Here is a 20,045-nt window from a genome sequence, read left to right on the forward strand (position 1 = left end):
TGACATGATATATATCAATGTTCAAGGTTTGTAATGAAAAAATAAAACTTTTCTTGCCACCATCATAGTGAAAAATGTAATACATCGAAAATGTACAGAAAATATAGTTCTCGTAATTCGTCATATCGTGGGCAGCTATTTTGATCCACCTGGACATCCCAGTATCCTAGTTACCTCGGGCATGCGCATTCGCATTTTTCTGAGTTGGAACGCTTATGCGAGAGCGAGATTGTAACGGGATCTTGGTATCATGTCACCGTAGTTGCAAACCCCAAGTAATGTACCTCTGGTCCCATATCGAATAGGATGTGAGCCAAAAAAAATTCTACAAAGAAGACACAAAGGTCAACGACCTGAGCCACATCAGAATCTGCTGGTACATGTACATGTACATGACCAATATTTACATACATGTAGGTTAAAAACAAAGAAAAATTTAATAGTACTGGAATTTTAATTTTTGCATTAGCACATCGGATTAATATAAATTACAGTGTTGTTTCTATGGTTTCTATTGGCTTGCATGTGCTTCTATTGGCGATGTACATGTACCTCTAATGAAGCAAATTTCATATACAATGTACTCAACAGTTTTTGTGCTATTTTGCAACCAAAATGTCCAGGGACAGCCCAACATAGATTTACATGATTTTGACGATTTAAATCAGATATCTTGAATATATTGGAATTACTTGTCAGACTCAGTTCCAGCTGCAGACTCTCAGCTCATACATGATACAGCATGTAACTTTTTCAAACATTCATAAATTTTAAATCTATATAATATAATTTTTTTTTAAATTTTGATCAAGACTCAAGATTATGCCCATTTGGTCAAAAACAATTTCAAAAAAAATAAACCAAAATATGTAAAAACAGGAAATTTTGTTGAAAAAGATTTTTGCCGCACAAAGGGTTGAAAAACATAAACTACTGTAAAATATTGTTCTTCTCGTTCAAGTTACATTTTTAGATCATTTCTATAGCTATATTTAAGAGTCAAGGACTATTTACTTGGATGAGTGGGCTATACTTGAGAAGTGAAACTTCGGAATTCAAGAATGTAGTTTTTATTTTATGCATTACAATGTTACATGCTATAAAACCATCAAGTAGCCAAAGTTTATCTACATTGTAAACTCATACCATAGCTATTTCATAATGTCAACACTTGAGCACATTGGGGTACTGACCCCCAGCAATGACTATAGAATCAGCTGCAGCATACTGTAAAACGCTTTTAATTTTAGAGACACACAAATTTGCATGAGTTTGAAAAATCTGCAAAATTATGTAGCCAGGCGGAACAAACTATGATTCAGAGAGACATACATGTACATGTAATTCATAACGGACTATCTCCAAATTTCGTCTGCTTGAAGGCTATAAAATCACCATATCAAAACTGAAAGCAAAAAGTGAACTGACAGACATAATGGTACCTGGTCTGTGACCTCAATTGCAGGGTCAGGAAAATGAGCAAAGATAGCAACATTATTTTACTGCCCAAATTTGAATAAATTTGTAGACATTTTCTATAATTTTCACTGAATTTAATTTTAATTTTGCATGAAACAGACAAACTATAGCAAACTATAAATGGACTTATTTTGTGGATGGTGCCTGAAGTTGACATAGGGTTAACGATGTTGTAATACACAAATAAACACCATAAAGATTTTAGTAGTCCAGAAAACATCAAATTACCAAACCTGGTGATGGTCGTTTCCATGGAGCTGACAGTATCAAATAACGCAAGTTTATTTTCGCATATGTGTACCAGTAAAAGTTAATCTTTAACAATTACAAAGTGAGATGCAATGTACATACATGTACTTGTTTCATAGCCTATAACACAGACAAGCAGTATGTGGTGGTATACTTCAAATCAGATGATAGTTATTACAAAACTGTACTATGAATATCTTGTTCCAATTATTTACAAGGGTCTATCAATATTATACAGTGGGAGGGGTGTGAAATATGTCCTATTAATTATGAGGGTCTATCAATATTATTAAATGGGAGGGGTGAGAAATATGTCCTATTATTTATGAGGGTCTATCAATATTATTCAATGGGAGGGGTTAGAAATAAGTCCTATTATTTATGAGGGTTCATCAATATCATTCAATGGGAGGGGTGAGAAATATGTCTTATTATTCACAAGGGTCTATCAATAATATTCAATGGGAGGGTTGAGAAATACATCCTATTATTTAAAAGGGTCAATCAATATTATTCAGGGGGAGGGATAAGAAATACATCCTATTAATTACGAGGGTCCATCAATATTATTCAATGGGAGGGGTGAGAAATACGTCCTATTATTTACAAGGGTCAATCAATATATTTAGTAGGAGGGTGAAAAATATACTTTTTGATGATCAACACCTAAATATATGTATATTCTACAGCTTGTTTGAACTGAAGTATAGGTACATGTAAACAGTTCAGTACCATAAAATCTGTATTAGAAGTTGCACCAATTCGATTTAAACGAAAAATTTGAAACATTAAACTTCACCATTCTTATACATGTATGTGTGTATGTGTAGATGCTCTAATTTTAATAGAAGCAGCGGTTTCTAAAACAGATGTTACAGTAACGAAAGCTACATGTATAAAATGGCATACTTTTGAACACGCGCAATCCACTCCTACTGTAGGTCTCCCTATTGCTTGTATATTGTCAACAGTTGTAAAATAACTGTCATCGGTTATCAGGTCACTGTCTGCCCTTATAAAGAGTAGTGGGATACTGTTTCTTGAGGTCAACGGTTCAGGTCATGGGTGACAACTCTACAACTTTCAAACAGGATCTCCTTGGAGATTACACCACTATATGTTATTCTCACCACAGGTAAGGGATAGACAATCATAAATTGTAGGAGGGGGTTTATTTCAGATTGCACCAATAACTGTTGTTCTGACTGCAGTAAGGAGTTGACAATCACAAATAATGCCCCCCCCCCCTCCATGATTACACCAAGAACTGTTACTACATGTATGAGCACAGGCAGAGACAAATCGGAGTAGGGGGTTCTGAGATTATACAACTATCTGACTATGACAACAGATAAGGGATTGGCCATCACAAACCACGGGGGGGGGGGGGGGGGGAATGGAGTTGCTGGGCAACCAATTCAAATTACTCTGACCACAGATAAGGGATGAACCATCAGTCAACTTGGGGGGAGCTTAGAAGAGTAATTGCATAGTAATCTAGCCCCATTGACTAAGTGATCCATCAATGCTCAATTTTTTTTCTTTTGAAACACCCTATCCAAGATTGCTTTTGTGACCTGATATCTGTAAATACACAACTGTCAAATTGTTGCATTTTAAGATTTTTTTGCTTTGAAAAATAAGTGTCATAAAACTTAACGTGCCAGGATTGATTATAAATACTTCCTCAAATATTATTGCTCTTTTACACTCTTAAAAACAGACCAAACAGTGAACACATCGACTTCAGAGAATTGGAATTCAATTAAAAAACAAACAGCATTTCGACTGAGATAGCTCTGCTGTTAGCAATGCACAATTCAATTAGAGAATTGAAAATATCATGACGAAATGAACAAATCTGAGAGAGGTGCCTGTACAAATGTATGTACATGTATAATATCAAAGCAACCAAACTTCAATTGTTTAACAAGAATTCAAAAATATTACTTTTTACCAAAAATGACAAAAATATTCACTGAAATTAGAAAATTAAAGTTATCCTCATGAAATGAACAAACCTAAGAGAGGTCTACCCAAGGTACATATATACCAAGTATCAAAGCAATCAGGCTTGTAGTTTTCAGAAAGAAGTCGAAAAGGTAAAAAGTTAACACGAACACCAGGCAATGACAAAAAATCACTCATACATGTATGATAGCAGACAATAAGAAACAGGCCTAAAACTAATAATTTAATTTAAAATTATTTTTAACATAATGTATCTATTACCAATAAATTGCGATACATACATTTTCATTTTTTACATACAGGTTAACATTAAAATAATTTCAAGTACTATTCATGCAACCATGTTCCCCTGGAAACTACACAGTAAAATCATGTACTATTGATTACTTAATAATAAATTTATTGCATCCTTAAAGATATATGCTGCATTTACACAATAGCATTTTATTACCTAAATCATAACACTAGTGATTGTCTCAGACTCATGACTGTTTCTTTTTTCTCTCAGCTCAACAGGATAATACTCTGACAAGCATTGTGCCTTGTAAAGAAACAACACAAGCATGACACCAAAATCGTTTTCTGCCATGTTGTTTTCATACTAAGTTATTGAGTACTCTGTTCTGAACGAACTAGATTGAACTGGGGCATATCTTGACTATCGTTCAGCCCAGACTGTGTAAACACATTAGAGATAATCTTTTGTTAATCGATGGGGGGGAACAGTAGATTGGCTCCGATAGAATGCTGTCATGCAAAAGTAGCAACAGTTTCCATGGATTAACAGCAATTAAGCAATAGAACACAAAACTAAAGTACTTAAACATCACCATGGCAACCTAGAAAAACATTGAGATTTACAGAGATATCCCAGTGTCAATGTTTGTGATGATGATAAATTCAAAAAAATGCTAGATTATACTGGCATTAAATACATGTATGGAATTCAATGCAACAAAATAAGATGACTTGGACACTTGAATTATTTATTTTAGTTTTGTTTTTTTAAACTATCCATCATATAGATGTGATGCATCTCGAGAGAACATTGAACTACCTGAATCAATTTCAGTTCTTTTTTAATTCAATGTATTGAATTGAACTGTATTGAACTGTATTGAAAAGAGAAATCAAGGGTGAGTTACTATTAAAGAAAACAAATCCAGACAAAGTGACAATGTAAAACTGCTCTTCAGATGTATGTATACTATACTACATGTATTAATTATTATTATTATACATCTGTCACCGTAACGCCATAAGTTACAGCGTGCCGTAATTTTGCGGTATTTTACGGGGTATTTTCATCCTACCATGTAAGAAAATGTGAATTCCAAATATGGAATGATTACGCACATAAACGTCCGCTAATAATAAAAACATACATGGCTGCTATCAGGGTTTGACCGGACTCCACACAAAGAAGTTAGCTGATTCTGTTTCAAACTTTTTGGATTTCGGCATTCCCATTATGTATATTGTATCCTTGGAAGGGAAAGATGTATAATGTATAAGAATTAGGTTATTAAGTATGCACTCGCCACGTCAGTCGATACTCCAGCTGTACTGTCTTCGTGCATACTTTGAGGTATTCTCGTAATAACCTCTTATTATTAATAAATAAACCATAAGCAATTAGAATTACTTATGAGTGCCAATGTTTCTAACATAATTTTTTACTAGTTACGCATACACGTACATAAATCACAGATGTTTCTATGGTCAAAATAAATTGTAATGAGTAAGTATACCACAAATGCGATTCTTTGTTTTTGCTCACGCTTCTTATGGGGATGTGTTTCTAATAGAGCAATTATGGTGATGTGTTCTAATAGAGCAATTATGGTGATGGCAATACAGTATGGCTGCATTATCTGATGCAAACTATTATTATATTACATTTGTTGATGTCTCCAAAAGTTGACACTATATACAACTTCATTGTAACTGTTTCTTCCCAGCAAGTCTCAGAAGCAAGTTAACAGACTGATTATGAATTGGCTGACAGATTGGTTTTTCAGTAAACAGTTTTCTTGCCAAATTTGCTGGCGCCGACTGGCGAGTGACCACTCTATATCAATCTATATTGCAGTAGGGGACAATGCTACTACGCTGTTACCAATTTAATTAACTGTAATCATTTCAATACCATCTTGTCTATACAAGTTCTTAAAGTATAAGCAAGATAGAGGAATTTAAACTAACCACATACACATGTATATCTATAGTTGCCTGACGTAATGATATGCATTCTTTAAAACCATTATAAACACATCCTTTAGACACATGTACTCGTACATCTGGCAGCTTGAAACATGTAAGTTGTATCTCAGACAAGATGTACTGCAATCAAGTGGTGCCAACAAGTCTAGAATAAGCCAACTGTCGAATATACAGAGCTATTAAGCAGTTAAATTTCAAACTTGCTGACCCAATATTTCTAAGGCTGTAAAAATCCAATGAAATGTGCACCGTTACAAAAGCTAAATATTTTTTCCCCAATTCACAGAAAAAGAATTTACAGAAAAAGAAATTGCTCTTGTGAAATTAAAACGCTACAGTCATCTTCTAGTGTGCATTTAAATTTTGTGTAAAACGAACGATATATTTTAATTTCATTGTTTACATATTGTATTTGCTCTATTAGAAGGGCATTTCTTGTACAGTCAAACCTTTGTATAAATCTAAAGGACTTCATTAAAATTGGTGGAAAGGGTGGTCTTTATATGGAGGTTTGATTTCAGGAATCATACTTATGACATTATATCTTGACTAGCAAATAATAAGATGTTAATTTTGCTTAACACATATATTTGAGTTGATTAAAATCAAAATTATTTCATAAACAGAATGCCAATTATTTTGATTTCTAAACAAAGGTGAATCTGCCATGAGACAGGTGGTCTTACACAGGTCGCTCATTTGTTATGGTTCGGGACTGCCTAAAAAGTGATCACTAAACATATAGGCAGGTGATGTTTATATAGAGGTTGTCACTAACACAGGATTGACTTTATAAATGAATATATTACTTATTTTGTCCATAGAAATGCCCCTTTAAGTTACGAAAGCCCATGTGCTATTAGTACAGCATGGAACACAGTTGCATGGGACCCATAAAAACATTACACCGCATGAAAACTGTTGTCTTATTCTCAATACACATGTACAAGTAAATCTCATCGCTTCAACAAACATTCCAAGACAGTTGTGAGAATTTGTTCCAACATAATCAAAACTGATTCTTGCTAGAGGCTTATTTATTTAAAACATTCACCACCCTTGACTCAACGTAATATTGAAGCGGGAGGTTTGTCACCTGCACACACGCGGTAACTGAGTCCCAATCAGCGATAATAACACATGCTAAAACCGCAAAGGCTCATGGGTAGACACTTGTTGGTAAACAGTGACACCCTATGGCCAGCTGACACATGCGCAGATGACGACTCCCTCGCTTTAACTAAATTATGTCAAACTTAAATCATTTACTACAAAACAATTTGAATTTCTATCACAATTTATTTATGCTTTACTGTAAAATACTTCATTTTAGCTAGAATTAATTTTCGCTGAAAGGACTTTTTAGGTGTTTTGTGTAGAATTTATTTTCACTGATTTATGACAAGTTGAATGTAAAATATAGGGAAAAAGTTATATTTGCTGGACTTTATTTTCACAGAATCATTCCTTCAGCGAAAATTAATTCCAAGCGAAAATAAAGTATTTTACAGTATTCAACTTTATGCCTCTAAATGCAAAGACAATAATAGTATGCTAATATCAAAGGCCGTTGGCCGGCACACAGCACATGTTCAAATTTCGTGTAAGCTACACACATTGTAAATGTCTATGTTGTCAGTATATCTAATAGAAATTAAATATGTGAAATTGTTCCATCAGTTCAGATTAGAAGACAATTACTCATCCATATAAAACTAAAAACATAATCGAAGTATTTGATTCCCCTTATAGTGGAGACAGTGTACTTAAATGATTATTATGTTTGAATTTTATTCTACATTCATGAATTGTCACTTGTATAGTACCTATACACGTATGTATAATATATCAAAAAAATTGGACTTGTTGTTTTTAACAAGGAGTCGAAAATATCAAAATTTTCCCAAAATTGACAAAAATATTCATCAAAATTAGAGAAATGAAGATATCATCATGAATTGAACAAATCTAAGAGAGGCCTACCCAAGGCACATATAACACCAAGTATCAAAACATTCAGGCTTGTAGTTTTCAAGAAGACGTTGAAAAAGTAAAACATTGACACGGACTGACAATCACTCAATTGATAAGCTACGCTCAACAAAGTTAGTAGCGAATCTAAAAAAAAATAATGTAATTGTGTATAAATTGTATTTGATGAGCTCTTTCATCTGGAGAGAATTATGTTCTTCGCCCTGTCTTCTGCTTTGACATGTGTACGCGGAACTACAGAGAGTGATGACATCCCTAAAGCCATAAAGAAATAATCATGACATTTTCATTTCATTGATACGTCTGTGAGACAGTGTGGATATACTACCATAACAACTTAATCACATCTATAAATTATTATTTTCATGGACAAAACAAACAAAAATTTATGAATTTGTCAATGTTTGATAAAAAATAGAGATATTTCTTTTGTTAATCCCAGACATCTGCCTCTGTACATGAACGTCAAATAACTTGAAATGTTTCAAAGATGTCACAGGTTATTTCAGAGTTAATAACACATTGATAAGATTCAATCACTAACAGTTTTTCCCGACAAAGCTTTGAAGCGGAGGGTTGTCACATGCGTTTGTAAACAATTAACAAATCACTATGGCCGATTGCCGCATGTGCAGGTGACGACTCCTTCGCTTTAATATACAACTAAAGCCTTATTCAAAAACATCAACAATTCATATTTTATTGAAAATACAACCAGACAAATCAACACCTATAGAAAACCGGCTCCCACATCAAACATTAATAACTTTGGTTTCTTGATGAATTTTTGACAAATTGTGTGAACACCTCTTATATATGTAGATGAGAGATTATACAACAAAGACCTACATTATAACTGATATGATAATATTCCAAAAATTTGCAACCAATCTGCCTACCAAGTAACAAGCATGAGCATTTGTATCTTAATGTACACCAATAAACATTTCTACCATATTAATAATCTACCGAAGGGGGAGGGGGGAAACTTTGACTTTTAAAAAAATAAACATTAAAATATCACATACATGAATATGTAGATTATTTACACAATACATGATTCTTTGTATTAATAGCAAATAATATTTTTTCAATGGAAAGTGTGAAATTCATAAATATTGATAACATTTTTTTTTTTAATACATTGTATTAATAAACAAAATTCTGTTAAGCAATTTTCTCAAACAGGCAAACAAACAAAAAACGGCAAAGGAAAATCAGAACAATGGGGGCCCTGAACTTTACTAGCTTGGACCTGTAATTTATTGTATGAAATACAGTAACTTTTGGTTTACAGCTATAAAATGTTAGTAATGACACAGGTTAGAAAAGGTTAGATTTCAGTCACCGTTTTTTCTGATTTCAAATACGCTATGAATACATATGTATATAGCATCAAATTGCTTTCAATAATTATATTGAACCATTTCTGTTTTTAAACAAAAGCCAGATAAACTTTTAACCTTTTCCTAAAAGAACCTGGCTTGCTGAATATTACCCATAAGTCTCAGTATCTCAAACTTTGTCTTTTAAAAATGGCTGGGGAGATAAAAATGGCTATCCTGAACACAGTGCTGTGAATTATTAAGGGACGTCGGCTTTCAAAATTTCTACAAAATAGTCTCTATAGTGATTATCTTTTGCTGGTCTTGATTTGGGCAAGTGATAAGCGAGTGGAATGATTACTCTCCATTTGAGAACATCTGTACTAGTACATGTATCTCTGTCTGATTTGGTGATTAACTTCATATTTACGAAATGTTCATTGTTTTACTGGTTCATGTATAAAAGTATGGAAGACTTTTTTTCCTTTTAAATATTTTTGTTCCAGTCACTGTTGTCTGTCCTAATGTTTTTTTTGTATTTGATGCTAATTGCAAAGCGTAAATGTACTTGCAACAAAGTCTCCAAAATCATGGGTCTAGAAGGTAGTGTGTGCCCCCATTAATAAAGCTGATTTATCATTGAGCTAAGAAAATCAAACTCAGAGTATTCCTGGTGCAAGTCTGACCGAGACACTCACCACTAACAATCGCTCAAAAACCACGAAAGATAATAATTGGTCCTTTTGGGGGTGTAATTATATTATTCTGTGTCATGTTTTTGAAAAATGCCACAAATTCCTTATTATTTTCAAAATTTTTGAAAACTTTCTAGCATTATGCAGTGTTTTTTTTTGGTTTATTTGTATGTTTTCTTCAAAGCCAATTAAATATTATTATTATAATTGCATATTCAAATTCACAATTACATGTAAAAGCTCAAGAAGCTATTATTATTTTTTAATTTCAACATCTGCTATAATTATGAAAATATTTACAGCTCCATTATCAAATGATTTCTTTTCAATTTATAAACAAAAATAAAATTGCTTTTAATATTTATATATACTTCATGACCCTTTCAGTTTGTTTGACACGTTAGTCCCTGACGTACTCGAATCTAGCGCTTATTTTTTTTTCGAGACGTCTAGACTCGTGTGGCGCAGCAAATGCATGCACATGGTTTGGAAGGATCAAGAGTTTGTGCGATTGGAAAATCAGGATATTGCTCAGACAACATTTAAACATAGTTTAAATTACATGAATGCAATGAGTTTTAAATCAGTAATAAATCTTTGTGTATAAGTCTTAAGGCTATTTTGATAAACAACAACCACAGAAAATAGCAACGCACTCTACCTACATGTACATGTATTCACCAATCTTCACTGAAGGCTATATTTATTGATTTTGAATAAACAAATATAAATATGGCTATTAAGGTCCTTTATGATATTCCAATAATATGGTAGGCTGGAATTTCATGACAAACAGTGACAACTTGATAGACTGCCAGCAGTTCAAAGGTCAATGCAATGATTTCAGATTTTTTTTATATATAGGTCACTAATGCTAAATAAAAATCCGGACAAAGCATTTTGAGATGATACACTTATTCAGTTTCTGAGTTCTCAGTAGAGGGAATACTAAAAACAACAGGATACTTTGCCTAGACTGCAAAAGCCAGCTGATGATCTACATGCGTGGACCCTGTTCTCCCCAGTGAATACAAGCATACTCAAGTGACTAATTTGCATATCTATTAACTGTATGTAAATAAAAAGAACTAATATTATTAATAAAGCACTTCAATGTCAAACAGGATTAATTTCCATGAATTTCAGAAGTTTTAAAAAAAGTTTAGGTGCAGTGAAAATGAACTTAGTTGTGTAAGCAGAAATTGCAGATTTTGTAGAATTCACTTCTCAGGACCAACTGAACTTAAAATTGATTCAACGATGTTGGCTGTTTTCTTAGCTAATTACCAATTTATGTAGTCACTTTGCAAACGGAAAATTATAAAATTGAAAAATGAGTTTTGCCGATACATTATGCAATAAATATTTAGAAAGAAATTAGGACTACGATTGTGGGGTGTTACAGTGATCCGTATATAGCATGGTTTTGACAAAACAAACATTTTTAAATAATAATTAGTGTAATATTCAAAATAAACACCACTGTTCTGCAAATAATGACATACATTTGTATGTTTGAATAATGACCATTAAAATTTGTCTTTAAGCCATTGGTGGGAATAGTGACATATTAAATATGTTTCAAGGACAAATCCAAACAAGTGACCTGGTGACTGGAAATCATTGCACACAGCTGTATGTGAAACTACATTTTGTGTTTCTAAATAGTTTAGAATGTGTACATGCCTTTGTTGATCTTAGTGTAATTTTTATTGTTGGCCATTATTTTGTTTTCATAAATAATATTTATAATCAAAAATCCAGTACATGTAAGTGCAATGCAGTTGTTAAGGGCTATGAGTATGGCCAACACCGTAGACCACAGAAGCAGATTTCAGATTGGCCATTTAGAGTCCATCAAAACAAAATTTAACCCAAATTAATATTTTAACTAAAAAATAATTACCAGAAATTAATACTTGTGGCCTGTATAATAAATGTTGTGTTTAATCACAACTGTACCAACCAACCACTAAAAATAAAACTCTCAGTAGTAATAATAGAATCACAATTTTGACCAATGTGCTTTTAGAAGAGAGAGGCAAAGTTGGCCGTGTTAAACAGTTTCTTTTTTGTGTTGGTGTGGCGGGTGGGTGGGTGGGGGTCACTTAGGTACGCACCAATATTTAGGTAAATATTTTGATAAGGCAGATTATCAAACTTTCAGGGGATACGTTACTTTTAATCAAATAATACACTTTATAGATATGAACTGATACGCTGAAAATATCTAGAGTTTTCCAATGTACATGTATAATATTCACTGAAAACAAACACTTGAAAGCCTTAGGGGTGACAAGGTGTCACAAAAAACATACATTCAAGATGTTTAAAACATACACATTGAGGCTCCTCGTTTAATGCGAAAAGGGGTATTTTTCTTCATCATGATTTAAGGTGGAAAAACTCATAGTGGTCAGGTATTAATGTGAAATGTACGCTTTTAATTGTACATATTTTAATTAATATATATACATGTATCATCATAAATGTAAGACATATTTCCTGTAAAAACCCGTCTATAATTTAGTATTAGTTAATGTGGAAAGTTTTTAATTGACTGTCAATCAGTTTTTGTTTGAGATAAACTGTCTTTATATATAACTGTAATTATACAATATTCCCTCGTATCTTTCTTCGTTTCGCTGGGGGAAATACGAGTGTAAGAGTGTAAGAGACGTATCACTTAGAGTCCAAGTTTTGTTGCCAAGCTGTTTAATAAACCAAATTCAGAATTGTTTATTTGTCTTTCTTTTGGATTTTGTTTGAAATAGTAAATATTCGTGCACTCAAGCACCAAACACGTTCCTGTTTAGGTGTTGAAAATTCAGGTTGCTTACCGACTCACATTGGGTTTCACTAAATTTGTTATCACCCTCCATTCTGTGTAAATAATTGATGTAAATTTTGTATGGATGGTAACATAATATTCAGACCTTAGAATGTTCTTTGAAAAATACATTGTATTCACCATGCAGACACACAACACATTCTCTAAGACAGACCGGAAACGGAAACAAGACAAAAACAAAAGATTTTTCAAGTTAGCGTGGGGGAAATAACGTTGCTAAGTATTATCGTCAGGGAAAGCTATTGTTTAAGCTAGTCTGTGATTGGTTGTTGGCAATGTTTGGGGGATTTTGACCAGTTTGTGACGTAGGCTTGTTTTAGAGAATTCACGGAGAGTGGCCAATCACTAGGATGCTAATATACATAAATTTGTCATACGTTATATTATTTTCTATCAACAGTTAGGTAATCACTTTGCTTGTGTGTGAGACATTTTAAAAGTTATGTTTCAAATATACCAGGATAAAAAACATATTTTGTCATTAAAAAAATATAAAAATAATAACATTACTTTCACTTTCAGAAGCATTCTACCATATTTTATTCAAAATACGTGTACTATACGAATTTTATTCCAATAGAATCATGTAAGACATGATCAGATAGATACAACCACTGGTATAATCGACTGTAATTGCCAAATACTGTTCAATCATCATGAAAAATCAAATAGATTTTTCCTCCGTACCAAACTGACCTGTTTATTTTCGAATCACTGATAAATTGGTTGGATCAATATAGCCCTGTGTTTCGACCGCTACACCACCTTACAAAGCCTGGAACAACAGACATACACACAGGGCTAGGGACGTCAGTACATCAACTTTTCGCGTATAAATAACAAAGCGTGGTCGCATACATGTATAACGACGACAACGTGTATGTGTTCTCACGTTAAATCGCGCAGTCCATCCATGATCTGACATGGCCGTTGCGCGTGGGGGGCAACCTTACGTACATTGTACGTTCTGGGACCTGACATACTTCATCAAGGAAGTAGTGGTCTCAAGTGTCGCCGTTATACGAGCTCGTTGAAGAAATCTTGACCATCTCGATTGGTAAACTGCGTTACAATTCAATAAGTCTCCCCGGTTCCCGGGTCGTTTACTCACCTATATTGCTATATATCTGCCCCAGAAACACAAGCAGGGTCGCGACGAGCAGAAAGCATGATGTCTCTGGTACCATGATCGCCACGGGATGGCTAAAATACAAGCAATATACCCTAACGATACGGCATTCGATCTTCAATGAGAGTGCGTGTAAGTGATGTATGCTAATCACTTTCAATCATGGCGCCCTTAATCTGCATAAGAAAGGCGATCGTGACCTTTGTTGATTTTCTAGGGAACTCCATCGTTTCTCGAAGCAAAACACACATATCGCATTGATAGTGTTGATGACGCATGCAATTTCCCACGTATTTCATACACGTGTTTCTCATTAAAATGCCTGTTATTCATGTTCCCGCCTCCCCGTGCGTTGGTCCGCGGAGCAGGGTTACCCCTAGCCCTGCGTACAGTGCTGTGTGTACGGGACGCGTTCGGTTGATAGATGTCCCCACCACAGCCCTGCGTACCTCCATAGACAAAGTCCGGGAGGGAGCGCACCGTAATTGGTGCGCAAGTTAAAAATAAGTAGTTTCCCAGCCGAAATCGGTTGAAATGACGAGAGTTATCCGTAACAACCATTACAAAGTTATCTGAAACTGAAATGTCTTTAAAATGCGACTAGTAAAGACGGACAAAATGTAAACGCGTAGGTACTGGAGAAATTATCCACCAAGCGCCGCCATTTTTAATTTCATTCACGCAAGAGAATGTGTTTGTTTTTAGGTCAAAGTAGCCGATTTCATCCACAATTGGACTCCGAACTGGGAGTTCTGGATATATCTGGTGATCGATCACCATTTTTGGTACCTGGGCATGCTATTTCATTAAAAAAATTATATTTTTCAAAGTCCCGTACTTTGTTTATGGAGGTTGAATGCGTCCCGTACACACAGCACTGTACGCAGGGCTAGGTTACCCCATATTTCTCGTCGACTATGAACAATATTTTCACGCCTCAATCTCGACACAGCCCCTCCTTCACGATGGTGGACTACGTTTAATCAGAGTCGAGAAGGCTTTTTGACGTATCCCGTCAATACGCTAATCTGAATGCCAGGTCTCGTTGTAAAAAAAAGAAAAAAGCACAAACAAAATAAATAAAATAACATTTATGATATATTATTCTTATATTGTAATAATGTATTTTATCTCACTGTAATGATAATTTAAATAATAATAATAATAATAATAATAATAATAACATTAATAATAATAATCAAAGTTTAAATTGAATAAGACTACGACAACAAAGTAATGTTTTTGTTGCTGTCTATGCTCGACATCTGAGCTTTTGTTGTAAGGAAAATTACGTAAAAACAAATTGAGCAGCGAATTGTTCGTTGGTTGTTGTTGTTGCTGTCTGTCTGTCTGTCTGTCTGTCTGTCTGTCTGTCTGTCTGTCTGTCCGTCCGCCCGTGCTTCTCAGTCAATATATCGGACATGTAAAAAGCTATTTCACCCAAACTTGGTACACATATGAAGTACTAAGTCCTTTTTTAATTTTCTTTTTACCGATTTTAATGCAACTCCCTACAAAGGCGTACCACTAAAATGTACATACGCACGAGCATTTTGTTTTTGTATTTGCTCGTGCTGAATATGTTTTGGGGGTAAAATGCGTCGTTTTTTGTTCAACAAAAAAGGTGAACACTATGTTGTCGCTGAGACTTTCGAAATGCATCAGAAAACAATATTTATTGTATACTACCTGAACTCATAAATTACTTCGTTTTACTGATCCGTTTATTTCTAAATCTTTTCACTTTTACGTGTTTTATGATTACGCGCGTTACAGTTAAGCGTCTTTTAATAATAATAAAAAACAAACATGTCTGCCACCAAAGTTTGACGGACTCCACACAAAGAAGTTCGCTGATTTTTGTCTAAACTTTTTGGATTCCGACATTCCCATGATGTATTCTTGGAAGGAAAAGATGTATAATAATAATAAGGTTATTATACCTTAAAGTATGCACTCAGACAGTACGCCGTCGTCGTAGATAGTACACATCTTTTTCACGTAGACATTGCCTTCATGCTGTGCGAACGTGGGAGAGAGCGCGCCGGGGAATTGTGTTTGGCCAATCCGTGCACTGCGCGGGCATTTCAATTATTTTAGCCAGAATCCGGGGTAACCTAAAACAAGCACCATCTCTCGTCCCGAAAGTATTAAAGTACATGTAATTGGTTCACGTTTTTATCGGTCGCATAATAAATTATTGAGATTCCAATGTCATCGGTGTGTCGTTTCTTAAAGCGGGAGGATCGTCACATTCGCACGCGCGGGAATTGAGTCCCAAGCGATGCTAACAACACGCTAAAAACGCAAAAGCTCACGGGTAGAAGCTTGTTTGTAAACAATGACACGCTATGGACATCTGACACATGCTCAGATAACGACCCCCTTTAACCTGCGAAACTTTAAATTCTTGGACTTTTAATACGCCATGTTTTAGGATAAAAATGTATTCGCAGAATATTAGTGTTGAGTCCCGGGAATGCGTCTAAGTCCGTCGCTGAGGGCGCAAAAACCATGCTTGAAAAGACGAAAGATTCGGAGAGGCTGTGATACACGTGGTATTGATTATTCTGTCATCAAAACATGGCCACGATTTGTCACCCATAGGCCCACATTAGCGCACATCGTTTATAGAAGATGAATATCAAGTCAGTATAACAGATAACGGCTAATAGTTTGCAATATGATCCATCGTTAAAAGTTAGCAAAAGTTAAGTTTAATCGAGTATGGATAGTACTTGCATGAGAGACAATCTGAGCAAACCAGGTGAAAAAACATATATTTTTTTGGTTTCGGCACACTCAAGAAAAAGGCATTAAGCAATTTTTTGTCTATTCATTATTGCTGTGATGTCAAACATTTAGAGGAGAAAGTCATGTTGATTATTTAAGTTTTCGAAGTTTATGAAACGTTTTAAAATTTGTATGAATTCTACGAACAACCAGTTTTTGCAATTGAAAAGTGGGTGGGTTGACATATATATTTGACCTAAGTCATTGTCCTATCGACGCCGCTGTTTAAGAGCAATATGTAAAAGTTTTGGTAAAAGCCCCTCTTATCAAAAGATTATACCACTATCAAAGAGTAAAATGATAAACAAACTGCTTACAAAGTTGTGAAAAGTGATTGCAAAGTTTGTTGTCATACTATCGAGATCCATCGTTAAAAGTTCGCAAAATGAATAAATATGTTGTAAATAGCCGTTCTATTGTCGTAGGTATGTAGAGGTTATAGGTCAACTGACGATAGACCCAAGTGGAAACGATTGCAATTTTGAAACATTACTAAACATTAAATAACCTCCAATTGGGATAACATTCAAATGAACACATAGCTGAGTGGTCAGGTGATCTGTCTCTAACACAATTTAAGATTAATCGAGCATGGTTAGTACGGAGACAATCTGAGCAAACCAGGTGAAAAAATATATATTTTTTTGGTTTCGGCACACACAAGAAAAGTCGTAAAGCATTTTTTTTGTTTATCCTTTATTGCTGTGATGTCAAACATTTATATGAGAAAGTCATGTTGATTATTTAGCTTTTTGAAGTTTTTGGAATGTTTTAAAATTTATATGAATTTTCAATGAACAACTAGTTTTTGCAGTCGCCGCATGATGACCTGAGCTGTTAAAACAGCGTGAAAAGTTGTGTAAAGCGATTGCAAAGTTGGTAGATTTGTGTATATATTTGACGTAAATTGTTGTCATATCGTAAATAGCCGTTCTATTGTCGTAGGTATGTAGAGGTCATAGGTCAACTAGCGACGGGCACAAGTGGAAACGATAGCAATTTTGAAACATTTCTAAACATTAAATGGCCCCTAATATTGGGATTATATTCAAATGAACACATAGCTGAGTGGTCAGGTGATCCGTCTCTAACAAAAGGTAAGATCAATCGAGCATGTATGTTACTTGCATGGGAGACAATCTGAGCGATAAACAAACTGCTTACAAAGTTGTTAAAAGTGATTGCAGTGTTTGCAAATTCACATCGAAATGTGATATATCTTGCCCTCCTATCGCTTTCCATCGTTAAATGTTCGCAAAAATGAATAAATATGTCGTAATTGGCCGTTCTATTGTAGGTATGTAGAGGTCATAGGTCAACCGACGACAGACACAAGTGGAAACGATAGCAATTTTGAAACATTTCTAAACATTAAATGGCCCCTAATTAGAATAAAATTCAAGTGAAAACATAGCTGAGTGGTCAGGTGATTGGTCTTTAACAAAAGTTAAGATCAATCGAGCATGGATAGTACTTGCATGGGAGTCAATCTGAGCAAACCAGGTGGAAAAAATATATTTTTTTTTGGTTTCGGCACACACAAGAAAAGGGCGTAAAGAAATTTTTTGTCTATCCTTTATTGCTGTGATGTCAAACATTTATAGTAGAAAGTCATGTTGATTATATAGGTTTTTGAAATTCATGAAACGGTTTAAAATTTGTATGAATTTTCAATAAACAACTAGTTTTTGCAGTCGCCGCTTGATGACCTGAGCTGTTAAGACAGCGTGCAAAGTTGTGCAAAGCGATTGCAAAGTTAGTAGATTTGTTTACATATTTGAAGTAAGTTGTTGTCATATCGAACCGTGACGTTATACAGTAGAAAAATGAATAAAATCCAAGTGAAAACCCCTATATTAGCGGACAGTCATATGAGCTGACCGTAACATGTGCAAAAAACAGCCTAAAATAAAAAGATTTAAAAAGCAATTGAAAAGTGGGTGGTTTGGCATATATATGTGACCTAAGTCATTGTCAAATCGACGCCGCAGTTAAATTTAGAGAAATGTTGGTAAAAGTTTTGGAAAAAGTCCCTCTTATCAGGAGATTATACCACTATCAAAGAGTAAAATGATAAACAAACTGCTTACAAAGTTGAAAAAAGTGATTGCAAAGTTATTCGTTTAACAGGTAAGTCTGCCATATTTTGTTGACCAGTCTCAACTCGGTAACGTCGACAGGTTACACACCTGGATACAAGCTTTCTCACTGCTGTGTTAGCACACAAGATCCAGTATTTTTGTCTGAGTTTGTTCAGCATGGACCTTCTACTTAAATGCCCCAACGATCTATGGACTGATAGGAAGATTCTGTTTTCTTTTTAAAAAAATCAGGCAGTTCATCTAGATGATGAAGCACTAGCCACTCTCCTATGCGAAGTCAATCCATAATGTGCGTCCCATCTCTCAGGTGTCAGAGGATCCAAATGATTTAAGGGCCATAACGCCAAATCATCTTCTGTTGCTCCAGTCAAATAGTACATTACCGCCTGGAGTCTTTGACGGACATGACAATTATTCACGTCACAGATGGCGACAAGTGAAATATCTCGCCAACATATTCTGGAAGAGGTGGCTCAGAGAATATTTACCCTTGCTCCAGGAAAGGCAGAAATGGCTGAAGTCTCGAAGAAATCCCGCAGTTGGGGATGTTGTTTTGATCATCGACACTTCAGTTCCCATGAATGCATGACCATTGGGCAGGGTCGTAGAAGTCATGACAGAAAGGAACTGGTTCGAATGAGCACAGACTAAAACCAATGTGCTGCTGCGACCAGTTGACAAATCGTGTACCCTGCTGGAAGTAGATACAGACTGTGGCTCGATCGATTCCGTGCCATCTCCAAGCAATGCCTGAGTTGGTTTTCGTTTCTCCACTTGTTACTTAGTTTTCATGATTTTTACTTCGGCGACCATAGCGTGGGCATGTCTGCATGTCTGAATTCATCACCTTGTGATTGATGTATTTTACGGTGGCTAAAGTGAGATGTTATGGTACAACATATACTACTTGGCTGTGATACGATAAATAAAGGCATTTATATATTGAAATATACGTCTCCCGAGTTTTATGAAAAACGCATTGGCGAGGATGAAATCCAGCTGTCCAACGTTTATAAACATTTCTATGAGTCATTGATAACATGGAACTCAAAGTAGATTTAGAGAAACTTGTTTATAGCCACTGCATCCTGTTTACACAGAATGCTGCGTTTTTGTTGCGATACCTTAATGAGATGTATGAATGACCATGCATAGCAACATTTCTATTCGCCAAATTAATTTGACAGAAGTATTGATGTCCAAATATCCTTTAAATAAAATCAAAACATTTACAAA

At 34.8% G+C, this 20,045-nt stretch overlaps 1 protein-coding gene across 1 annotated transcript in view; it reads right to left on the reverse strand.

Moving 5' to 3' along the window:
- The window catches only part of LOC102802448 (low-density lipoprotein receptor-related protein 2-like), a 196,092-nt gene extending 182,051 nt beyond the window's left edge, over positions 1-14,041 (reverse strand). Inside the window, exon 1 of the mRNA XM_085495716.1 lies at positions 13,897-14,041. Coding sequence (XP_085351842.1) covers positions 13,897-13,972 — 76 coding nt within the window. The 5' untranslated portion in view covers positions 13,973-14,041. The remainder of the gene's footprint in view (positions 1-13,896) is intronic.
- Positions 14,042-20,045: the final 6,004 nt, after the last annotated feature.

Source organism: Saccoglossus kowalevskii, chromosome 22 (genome assembly GCF_978046115.1).
Source record: "Saccoglossus kowalevskii chromosome 22, keSacKowa6.1, whole genome shotgun sequence".
NCBI lineage: Eukaryota > Metazoa > Hemichordata > Enteropneusta > Harrimaniidae > Saccoglossus > Saccoglossus kowalevskii.